The sequence below is a fragment of the Palaemon carinicauda genome, chromosome 12, assembly GCF_036898095.1.
Source record: "Palaemon carinicauda isolate YSFRI2023 chromosome 12, ASM3689809v2, whole genome shotgun sequence".
Classification (NCBI taxonomy): Eukaryota; Metazoa; Arthropoda; class Malacostraca; order Decapoda; family Palaemonidae; genus Palaemon; species Palaemon carinicauda.
This window is the reverse complement of record NC_090736.1, coordinates 142,556,806-142,569,305: the sequence shown is the minus strand read 5'-3', so window position 1 is coordinate 142,569,305 and position 12,500 is coordinate 142,556,806. Positions and strand designations below refer to the sequence as shown.

Below are 12,500 nucleotides of genomic sequence, written 5' to 3'. Positions count from 1 at the left end.
GAAGAATGATTTCGAGAAAACCAACTAGCTTTATTTCTTATGGAAATTTTATCAATTAATTCCATTTAGGAATTACCTCCTTCTGTTTTATTGGGATGAAGACGACGTAGGATATTGCTCAAAGTATTTCTGATCTTTTTGTGTTATAATTATGAGGTAGTAGGTTGGCCTGGGCACCAGCCGCCCGTTGAGATATTTCCGGTAGAGAGTTATGGGGTCCTTTGCCTGGCCAAACAGTACTACATTGAATCCTTCTCTGGTTACGGTTCTTTCCCTTTGCCTACACTTACACCGAATAGTCTGGCCTATTCTTTACAGATTCTCCTCTGACAACACCGAGATTACGAAACCATTCTTCTTCACCCAAGGGGTTAACTACTGCACTATAATTGTTCAGTGGCTACTTTCCTCCTGGTAAGGGTAAAAGAGACTCTTTAGCTATGGTAAGCCGCTCTTCTAGGAGAAGGACACTCCAAAATCAAACCATTGTTCTCTAGTGTTGGGTAGTGTCATAGCCTCTGTACCATGGTCTTCCACTGTCTTGGGTTAGAGTTCTCTTGCTTGAGAGTACACTCGGGCACACTTCTATCTAATTTCTCTTCCTCTTGTTTTGTTAATATCTTTATAGTTATATAGGAAATATTTATTTTAATGTTGTTACTCTTCTTAAAATATTTTTTTTCCTTGTTTCCTTTCCTCACTGGGCTATTTTCCCTGTTGGGACCCCTGGGCTTATAGCATCTTATTTTTCCAACTAGGGTTGTAGCTTGGCAGTTAATAATAATAATAATAATAATAATAATATGAAAAGCAAGACATGCTTTACGTATCGCTATGATCAGCAAAGCTGTACTAGTCAGGGTCATCCATGCTAGGTTGGTTTGCTGTGAGCGATCAGACTAAAATCTCCTTCACAAATTATCACACCATCACCAATCTGCATTAGCCAGCGTGGTGGTGAAAACCACAGACATGAATAAGGACATATCTGAAATTTTATCCTGCAGTGGACTAGAAACTGTTTCATTTGTTGTTATTGTTGTTGTACTAGCAAGTAGGTAGACTACAGATGTAAACATGCAAGAAATTTAGTATTGTGTATACTCTTTGCTTGATGCAATAACCCAACTTACAAATACATAGGGCCTTAGCCTGTGTGCCATAGCCTCTGTACCATGGTCTTCACAGTCTTGGGCTAGAGTTCTCTTGCTTGAGGGTACACTTAGACCCACTATTTTATGTTTCCTTATTTCCTTTCCTCACTGCGATATTTTCATGTGGGATTCCTTGGGCTTCCAGCATCCTAATTTTCCAACTAGGTCTGTAGCTTAGCTAGTAATATATATATATATATATATATATATTGTATATATATTGTATATATGTGTATTATATACACACACACACATATATATATATATATGTGTGTGTGTGTATGCGTGTGTGTATGTAAGTGGTATTTATCAGCTATGCAACAAAGACAATATTAATGTTATATTGTAGTTTTTAGAATATATGTTTGCAATTCTAACGTAGCAAATCTTCCCAACCTATTTGTTAAATCTTTGATATCATAACCAAGGTATTATTGTTGTTGTTATTGTTGTTGTTGTTGTTGTTGTTGTTGTTGTTGTTGTTAGTAGTAGTAGGAATAATAATACCAACCGTCATGCATTATACAGAGCATTCTTGTCTTGTGCCTTTGTTGTTGTTGTTGCTGCTGTTTTGTTGTTAGTAGTGGTAATAGTAATATCAATCTTCTTGCATTATACAGAACATTCGTATCTCATGCCTTTGTTGTTGTTGTTGTTGTTGTTGTTAGTAGCAGTAATAATATCAATCGTTTTGCATTATACAGAGAATTCTTATCTCATGCCTTTTTTATTGTTATTGTAGGTGTTACTAGTAGCAGTAATAATAATAACATCAATCATTTTGCATTCTACAGAGTGCATTCATGTCTCATGCTTTCCCAGCTACTTACCGCGACCCGGTCGGCCTCTCCCTATTGTCTATCCTCACGCATTCGCCATAAGCTGGCTCTCCCTTTAACATTGGTCTGAAGCACCTCCTTAATCTCACTTAATAGTGCTCGAAGTTAATACGGAAGGTCTCGACATTATTGGGCTGGGTGATTTAATGCCCCCGAGACGAGAGAGAGAGAGAGAGAGAGAGAGAGAGAGAGAGAGAGAGAGAGAGCTTCTTCCTTTCCATAAGACCCCCCTGGACCCCTCTAAGGCTCTCCCCCTGGTTAGAAGTTCTGGATACTTTTCTGGAATGTTTAAGATTATAGGAGTTCAATATGTGGTTAAAAGGAGACTTCTGGTATTTTTCTTATCAGAAGAAAAATTAGATTAATATTCTATGGGTCTTGCTATATTTCTTATGAAGAGGAAGTGTCTTGCTTATTACTGATGATTGAAACAGCGCGCTAGCCTAGTATAACCCAACCTAACCTAATCTAGTACGTCGAACCTTTCCTAAGCGTGCTAACGTAGCCTAACCTAATAGTTCGGTCCCTTTCTTTGAACCCTCTTCTAATCTGACATGAGCAAAAGAAATGTGGAAATTGATTTCAACTTAACTTTGCATATCGTGTAATAACTCCCAAGAGTTATTAAGTCCTTGAAAACACAGATATTCACTCCAACAAAATCTTGCACATCATGTCTCTTTTATCCTTGCACAGGCTGACTTATTCCTTAACGTGAGTTAGGGAACTATAACTAGACGGTATGTTTATTCTTTCATAAATTATTATTATTATTATTATTATTATTATTATTATTATTATTATTATTATTATCAATTGCCAAGTTACAACCCTAATTGGAAAAGCGGGATGCTTTAAGCCTAAGGGCCCCAACAGGGAAAATAGCACAGTGAGGAAATGAAATAAGTAAATATACGAGAAAAGTTTAAGGATAATATTAAAATAAATCTTTCACATATAAACTATGAAATCTTTAAAATAACAAGAGGAAGAGAAATAAGATAAAATAGTGAGCCCGAGTGTACCCTCAAACAAGAGAACTCTGCCCCAAGACAATGGAAGGCCATGGTACAGAGACTATGGCACTACCCAAGACTAGAGAACATTGGTTTCATTTTGGCGTGTTCTTCTCCTAAAAAAGGTGCTTACCATAGCTAAAGAGTCTTTTCTACCTTTACCAAGAGGAAATTAGCCACTGAACAATTATAGTTAACTTCGTGATTGAATAATTAATAATCAGTATTTAACGAGAACTTACGGCTAATTTTGCTTGCTGAAGGAATACAATATGGTTACTGTTCTTTGTCCGCAAATAGAACCAAAACAATGTTGAACAGGCTTACATAAGTCCTTTTATAGTTTATATATCAAATATCTCTTTTAATGTTGTTAATGTTTTTAGGATATTTTATTTTATTTTTCATTACTTCTTATATCGTTTATTTATTTCCGCATTTCCTTTCCTCACTCGGTTATTGTTCCCTGTTGGAGCCCTTGAGATTATAGCATCTTGCTTTTCCAACTAGGGTTGTAGCTTAGTAGCTTAATAATAATAATAATAATAATAATAATAATAATAATAATAATAATAATAATAATAATGATGATGATGATGATGATGATGATGATGATGAAAATAAAAATGAAAATGAAAAAATATAATAGTAATAGTAATAGTAGTCACCATTTAAGGTTTATGTAGGAGATATGTTAACTGAATATAACAAGATATTAACAAGATATTGAACAAAATAATGATTTTATTTCATAGAAAATTACTGCAGTCCTTTAAAGAACATAAGAAATTAGTCTTGTTCCCCTCATGACCAATCCGAGTGGCAATAAATTACTGTACAAATGAAATGGAACTTTTCCGATGATCAGTGGCTCATTAGCTGTGAACTCATCATCGGATAACCAGGCAAGATGGTGGACCACAGGTTCACCTTATATATCTACTTTCCTCTTGGTTAGGGTAGAAGAGACTATTTATCTATGGTAAGCAGCTTTTCTAGGAGGACACTCCAAAACCAAACCATTGTTCTCTAGTCTTGGGTAGTGCTATAGCCTCTGTACCTTGGTCTTCCACTGTTTTGGGTTAGAGTTCTCTTGTTTGAGGGTACACTTGGGCACACTGTTCTGTCTACTTTCTCTTCCTCTGTTTTTGTTGAAGTTTTTATTGTTTATATAGGAAATATTTATTGTAATGTTACTATTCTTAAAATATTTAATTTTTCCTTGTTTCCTTTCCTTGCTGGGCTATTTTCCCTTTTGGGGCCCCTGGGCTTATAGCATCCTGCTTTTCCAACTAGGGTTGTAGCCTAGTATTTAATATTAATACTAATCAATAAGAAAATTATAACAGAAGAGTGTATTCTTGTGTACTTTGGAGTAAGTACATGTCGAAGAGTTGAGTTCACTCTCTGGCCATGGTACTGAAATCCAGACCTCCTTATAAACCATAGTTCATGTATCAGAACGCTACAGCTTGTTGCAAGTTTTATTCTTTTATACATTTTTCTAAGGGATTTTATTTGGCTTGGTTCAAGATAACCTTGCCTTATGCAAGACGCGGGCTCTTAAGTTGGAAGCCTGCAAGGAATTTTTTTTTTTTTTTTCGTTTAAACCGATTTTTTTCATCTGTGTTTAGGATTAAGATTTCATGCTCATGTAGTGTTGGCGGCTTTCTCTTTTCACCTATAGACTTTAAAATTTCTGCAATTGCCCGTTTAGTTTTGCATTTTTTTTTCGCATAGTTTTTGCAGTTTTTACTCGTGTAGTTTTTTACAATTTTTACTCCATGTTTTTTGGAATTTCAATAATATAGATTTTGCAATTATTTATTCACATAGGTTTTTGCTATTTTTACTCACATAGAATTTGCAATGATTTGCTCACATAGTTTTGGCAGTCTATTAACATGGAATTTGCAATTTTTACTCGCAAAAATTTGCAGTTATTTACTCGCATAAGTTTTGCAATTTTTATTGGCATAGAATTTGCAATTATTTATTTGCATAGTTTTTGCAATTTTTACTCGTGTAGAATTTACAATTATTTACTCGTATAGAATTTGCAATTATTTACTCACATAATTTTCTTTCTCAATTTTTACTTGCATAGAATTCGCAATTATTTACTCGCATAGTTTTTGCCATTTTTACTCGCATAGAATTTGCCAATGTTTACTCACTTAGTTTTTTAATATATACTCGCATAGAATTTGCAATTATTTATTTTCATAGTTTTTGCAATATTTACTCACATAGAATTGCAAATATTCACTCACATAGTTTTTGTATTTTTTACTCTCATAGAATTTGCAATTATTTATTTACATAGTTTTTGCAATTTTTACTCGCATAGAATTTACAATTATTTACTCGCATAGAATGCAAATATTTACTTACATAGTTTTTCCAATTTTTACTTGCATAGAATTTGCAATTATTAACTCGCATAATTTTTGAATTTTCACTTAAATTTTGTAACTTTTACTAGCGTAGTTTTTGCAATTTTTACTTAATTTTTTCAATTTTCACTTAATTTTTGCAATTTTCACCTAATTTTTGCAACTTTTACTAGCATAGTTTTTGCAATTTTTACTTAATTTTTGCAACTTTTACCAGCATAATTTCTACATCTTTTACTTAGTTTTTGCAACTTTTACTAGCATAGTTTTTGCAGTATTAGAAATTAGAGAATATAAGATATAATTTATAGGACTTAACCTTTTGTTGCTGTATAATAGATCATTCTACATTTCAAATATTATCCAAGAAAGATTTATTCATCCGGCAGATGTTTTTGTAAAGAAATAAGAATTCACATTCGTATTAATACTAGTTTGACAACATATATGAATTTATGTAATGAAAACAAAATTGTTTGTGTCCCATTATGATATTAATAATAATGATAATAATAATAATAATAATAATAATAATAATAATAATAATAATAATAATAATAATAATAATAATAACTAGAGGAGCACTCAGCAGAGTGCACACCTCCACCGCGTCAGCTTATTTCTCGACCTTTAGATCGACCTTGACCTTGATCTTTGACCTTAACATGTATTAATTGTCGTGGATTTCCATTCACAAATATGAACCAAGTTTAAAGTCTCTGTGACAACTATGTCCAAACTTATGTCTGATTACGTGAATTGGACATTTTGCTAGACTGTGACCTTGACCTCTGACCTTGGCCTTCGAAAATTTAATTATTTCCAGCTTTTTACATAGCAGTTAATACTTGCAAGTTTCATTACTCTAGGATTAAAATTGTGGCAGGGAGCTGTTCACAAACAAACACACACAATTAAGGGGTAATACATAACCACCTTCCAACTTCGTGGGGGAAGGTAATAATAATAATAATAATAATAATAATAATTGCAGGTAGTGGTATTGAATATCATAATTCAATCATCAAAGGGTTAATGCTGAGAGTAATTTAAGGAATAAAACCAAATTGCAGCAGTTGCTTACTGAGCGTTAGATCATAAATTCTCTATCAAAATTGATCATGGTTATCAACTAGTTGTCGCTTGAAGCAGACGAGAGAGAGAGAGAGAGAGAGAGAGAGAGAGAGAGAGAGAATACATCTATCTTCGTTCCAAATGGTTAAATGTGTTTAGTGTTTTGTATTTTAAGATGTTATAGGAGAAGGGTATATGTTGAAAGTGGATAAGGAGAAAATCAGAATGAGACAAGATAAGATAATTTGCCTTTCTTCATCCACACCTCAGGTTCCCTGGGTGATTCCATTTCTCTCTACCTGCTTCCATGTTTCCTAATCATTTTAATCCCCTCTATTATTATAGATTCATGTATAAAGGGCCTCTTTAGGTATGTTAAGTAGCTATTCCGAGAGGACACTCCAAAATCAAACCATTGTTCTCTAGTCTTGAATAAGGGTTCTCTTGCCTGAGGTAACCCTCAGGCATATTATTCTATCTATTTCCTCATTTCCTTTCCTCACTGGGCTATTTTTCTTGCTGGAGCCTTTGGGCTTATAGCATCCTGCTTTTCTAATCAGGGGTGTAGCTTAGTAAGTAAGTAAGTAAGTAAGTAAGTAAGTAAGTAAGTAAGTAAGTAAGTAAGTAATAATAATAATAATAATAATAATAATAATAATAATAATAATAATAATAATAATAATAATAATAATAATAATTCTTGACTTTTAGCTTGAAAGTCATTGAATAATTAAGCCTATAACAAATCTATCTCTGCCCTAGCGTCTGTACTCCGGTGTTTCTGCTTTTTTATCTCTGCTCTTGTGGTTCTACTCTGGTGTTTCTGCTCGTGCATCTCTGCTGTGTGGTTTCTGCTCTGGTATGCTGCTCTAGTGTCTGCTCTGATGTCTGTGCTGTGTGTCTCTACTCTGGTGTCTCCTCTCTTGTCTGTTCGGGAGTCTGCTCTCTGGTCTCTTTGCTCTGGTGTCTGCTCTCTGGTATCTTTGCTCTGTTGTCTGTACTCTGGTGTCTGCTCTCTGGTATCTCTGCTCTGTTGTCTGTACTCTGGTGTCTGCTCTCTGGTATCTCTGCTCTGGTGTCCGTACTCTTTAGTCTGCCCTCTGGTATCTTTGCTCTGTTGTCTGTACTCTGGTGTCTGCTCTGTGGTATCTCTGCTCTGGTGTCCGTACTCTTTAGTCTGCCCTCTGGTATCTTTGCTCTGTTGTCTGTACTCTGGTGTCTGCTCTGTGGTATCTCTGCTCTGGTGCCCGTACTCTGGTGTCTGCTCTCTAGTATATTTCCTCTGGTGTCTGCTCTCTGGTATCTCTGCTCTGTTGTCTGCTCTATGGTATCTTTGCTCTGTTGTCTGTACTCTGGTGTCTGCTCTCTGGTATCTCTGCTCTGTTGTCTGCTCTCTGGTATCTTTGCTCTGTTGTCTGTACTCTGGTGTCTGCTCTCTGGTATCTCTGGTCTGTTGTCTGCTCTCTGGTATCTTTGCTCGGTTGTCTGTACTCTGGTGTCTGCTCTCTAGTATTTTTCCTCTGTTGTCTGTGCTCTGGTGTCTGCTCTCTGGTATCTCTGCTCTGTTGTCTGCTCTCTGGTATCTTTCCTCTGTTGTCTGTGCTCTGGTGTCTGCTCTCTGGTATCTCTGCTCTGTTGTCTGCTCTCTGGTATCTTTGCTCTGTTGTCTGTACTCTGGTGTCTGCTCTCTGGTATCTCTGCTCTGTTGTCTGCTCTCTGGTATCTTTGCTCTGTTGTCTGTACTCTGGTGTCTGCTCTCTGGTATCTCTGCTCTGTTGTCTGCTCTCTGGTATCTTTGCTCTGTTGTCTGTACTCTGGTGTCTGCTCTCTATTATCTTTCCTCTGTTGTCTGTGTTCTGGTGTCTGCTCTCTGGTATCTCTGCTCTGTTGTCTGCTCTCTGGTATCTTTGCTCTGTTGTCTGTACTCTGGTGTCTGCTCTCTGCTATCTTTGCTCTGTTGCCTGTAATCTGGTATCTGCTCTGTGGTATCTCTGCTCTGGTGCTCGTACTCTGGTGTCTGCTCTCTAGTATCTTTCCTCTGTTGTCTGTGTTCTGGTGTCTGCTCTCTGGTATCTCTGCTCTCTGGTATCTTTGCTCTGTTGTCTGTACTCTGGTGTCTGCTCTCTGCTATCTTTGCTCTGTTGCCTGTAATCTGGTATCTGCTCTGTGGTATCTCTGCTCTGGTGCTCGTACTCTGGTGTCTGCTCTCTAGTATATTCCCTCTGTTGTCTGTGCTCTGGTGTCTGCTCTCTGGTATCTCTGCTCTGTTGTCTGCTCTCTGGTATCTTTCCTCTGTTATCTGTGCTCTGGTGTCTGCTCTCTGGTATCTCTGCTCTGTTGTCTGCTCTCTGGTATCTTTGCTCTGTTGTCTGTACTCTGGTGTCTGCTCTCTGGTATCTCTGGTCTGTTGTCTGCTCTCTGGTATCTTTGCTCTGTTGTCTGTACTCTGGTGTCTGCTCTCTGGTATCTCTGGTCTGTTGTCTGCTCTCTGGTATCTCTGCTCTGGTGTCCGTACTCTTTAGTCTGCCCTCTGGTATCTTTGCTCTGAGGTCTGCTCTGGTATTTCCACTGTTAACGTGCAAATGACCGACAATATTCCATTCCGATTCGTCCAGACCCAAATGTCATTCAGGAAAAGTAAAAGGTTATCGTCACACTCTTTTCTCTCATTCATGGAACTGATCATCCCCGATACATATGGTGGTGACGTGATGCCCTTCTCAAATATTGACAGACTAAAGATTATCTTATTTTGCTAATGTCACGGCATTGAAGAACATCACAAACTGTCGAAAACGGAAGCCTCTCTTTTTTTTCTTTTTTTTTTTTTTACTGAACTTTGTATAGGGGAAATCAATCTATTGGTCAATCATTCCATTCAACCCCCCAACCCCCTTCTATGGTTGACTGACATGACTAGACTGTTCTCTAGTCTTACGTAGTGCCATAGCCTCTGTACTATGGTTATCCACTGTCTTGGGTTAGAGTTATCTTGCTTGAGGGTACACTTTTGTATATTGTTCTGTCATGTTTCTCTTCCTCTTGTTTTGTTCAAGTTTTTATAGTTTATATAGGAAATATTTATTTTAATATTTTTACTGTTCTTAAAATATTTAAATTTCCTTGTTTCCTTTCTTCACTGGGTTATTTTCCCTGTTGGAGCCCCTTGGACTAATATTAGCTGAAATTAACTATAAAATGAAATGTACGATTAGAAAATAATTGGAAGAATCATTGAGTGAATGATCTCACTATGTTTTCTATTGAATTAATCTAATACGATTATTTCTTTTAATTTCAAAGGAATATTTCCCAATAACCTAATTGATTTCGAAGAGTAAGAAAGATATTTTTCAAGAAGAGTGAAAAACAATTGAAAGGACAACAAATGCACGTATTACTGCAGGAGAGAGAGAGAGAGAGAGAGAGAGAGAGAGAGAGAGGGGGGGGGGGGAACACAAATTGTACGTATTACTGAGAGAGAGAGAGAGAGAGAGAGAGAGAGAGAGAGAGAGATTATTCAAGGTGAGTGAAAAACAACTGGAAAGGTAACACCAATATGTACATCTCGCAAGAACAGAGTCCAGTAGGAGAGAGAGAGAGAGAGAGAGAGAGAGAGAGAGAGAGAGAGAAGCAGCAAGGAAGACGAAATTGAACATGTTACTTTATTGCTTCCCTGAGGCAATTAAATCTCCCTTCCTCTTTGCAAAGAGATTTTGAGAAACGCCTCTTTGATAACTTGAACAGCAGTTAGAGCATTGCAAAACACAAGCAATGCTGAGTTGCAAAACACAAGCAAACCTTCAGGAGGGGGCTAATCTCCCTTTCCCACTCACCCCTCTCCTTCCATCCCTCCCCTGAAGCAGACTTAGTCAACCAAACAGAAGTTCGTGATGCCATTTGATATATATTCAAAATATATATTAAATTGAAAATGGAGTATTTACTCAAAAGTGTCCATAAAATATGCACTTCACAAATAGTGACACTTTTGAGTAAATGTTCCATTTTTAATTTAGTATATATTTTGAATATACAGTATATCAAATGTGAAATGGAATCAAGAACTTCTGTTTGGTTGACTATGTTGATGATGTCAGTTCCAGGTCGTTTAGTGCGGAAACCAGACTAGTTTTATTTTCATAATTCTATAGTTTTTTCATAATTCTAACTTGTTTCCCAAGTGTGGAATTGTTTTAAATCATGAAAATTAATAGAGGAAAACCATAGCTTTGCATAATTTTGCAGTATATGGAGAGCTTGATCCTTTAAACAAATACCTTTAATAATTTCAATGATAATAATTTTGAAATGATTAACTGTATGAAAAAGGCTTTAGAAATGGCGATGGACCTTAGTATCCCCTGGGAGGATTTGAGTGTGCATGATAATGAAGTATTATATGCAAAGAAGGATAAAAAAGGAAGCCAGTAAAGGCTTATTTGGCATTGAAAGCTGCTGAAGCCTTATATATATATATGTATGTATATATATATATATATATATGTATATATATATATATATATATATACAGTATATATATATATATATATATACATATATATATACATATATATATATATATATATATATATACATACAGTGACGGGGTTTCATTTGGTAGTGCGAACTTATTTAGAGAAGTTAATTTGTAGCTTGTTTTGATGAGAATATATATATATATATATATATTATATATATATATATATGTGTGTGCGTGTGTGTGTGTATATGTATAAATATATGTATATATACATTATATATATATATATTATATATATAAAGTATATATATATATATTATATATATATATATATATATATATATATCCCTATCTGAGCGGGGATACCTTAACGTGGTGAAAGAGTTTGCGTATTGCCATTATCAGCAAAGCTGTATTAATCAGGGCCACCCATGCAAGGTTCATTTGCTGTGAGTTATCAGACGAAAGTCTCCCACCATCACCAATCTGCACTGGATAGGGTGGTGATAAAAACTGGCCAAACCGCAGGCATGAATTAACATGCCTGAGGCCTTTGTCTTGCAGTGGACAAGAAACATATTGTTATGTAATGTATAGAAAATTTTTAATACACTGAAATATTTTCTAAACCTTTCTCAATTAAGAATCTTTGGAAAAAGAAGTATTTATATAACAAACCGTAAATAAATTAAACGATAATCAACAGGAAAATTTCCTTAATAAATCTTTACTTTGGTTCATGTATTTTTTTTCATATAAACATGGATGCCTCGATGATAATTATCGTAAAATTGTAATGCAATGAGGGTTAGGTTTTGCTAAGGCACACGAATAAAGTGTCGTATCGTTTATGTATTTATGTATACATTAGACCTCGTTTATACTTATTCATATCATATTGAGAGTCTTTTAATATTTTTGGTGATCAATCTATTCTGAAGAAGTGTTTTAATTCTTTCTTTCTATCTTGTTTCGAGTATTGTTCTCCTGTCTGGTGTTCAGCTGCTGATTCTCATCTTAATTTGTTGGACAGGAACTTTTGGTTTATTAAATTTCTTATTCCTGATATAGATATCAGTCTCTAGTACCGTCGTTCAATTAGTTCGTTATGCATGTTGCATAAGATTTTTCATAATTCTAATTATCCTTCTTATTAAGATCTTCCCGGGCAGTTCCATCCTGTTCGTAATACCAGGCATGCAGTTAATTGTAATAGAGGTCTTTTCCTCATGAGGCTCAATACTACACGATATTCAAGAAGTTTTATTCCAGCTCTGACCAAGTTGTAGAATGATCTTCCTTATCGCGTAGTTGAATCGATTGAACTTCAAAAGTTCAAACTTGCAGCAAATGTTTTTATGTTGATTAGGCTGACAAAAGTCGTTTTATATTTTATTTATGAAAAATCTATTTTAATATTGTTACTGTTGTTAAAATATTTTATTTTAATAGTTCATGATTTTTCAGATCGTTTATTTATTTCCTTATTTCCTTTCCTCACTGGGCTATTTTTCCCTGTTGGGGCCCTTGGGCTTATA

The 12,500-nt window shown here is 35.4% G+C and overlaps 1 protein-coding gene across 1 annotated transcript in view; it reads right to left on the bottom strand.

Annotated features, from left to right (window-relative positions):
* The window catches only part of LOC137651103 (dentin matrix acidic phosphoprotein 1-like), a 54,314-nt gene that overhangs the window by 39,403 nt on the left and 2,411 nt on the right, over positions 1–12,500 (bottom strand). The window contains exons 2-4 of the mRNA XM_068384240.1: positions 8,405–8,981; positions 7,251–8,272; positions 934–1,063 (exon numbers count right to left, since the gene is read on the bottom strand). Coding sequence (XP_068240341.1) covers positions 934–1,063; positions 7,251–8,272; positions 8,405–8,981 — 1,729 coding nt within the window. The remainder of the gene's footprint in view (positions 1–933; positions 1,064–7,250; positions 8,273–8,404; positions 8,982–12,500) is intronic.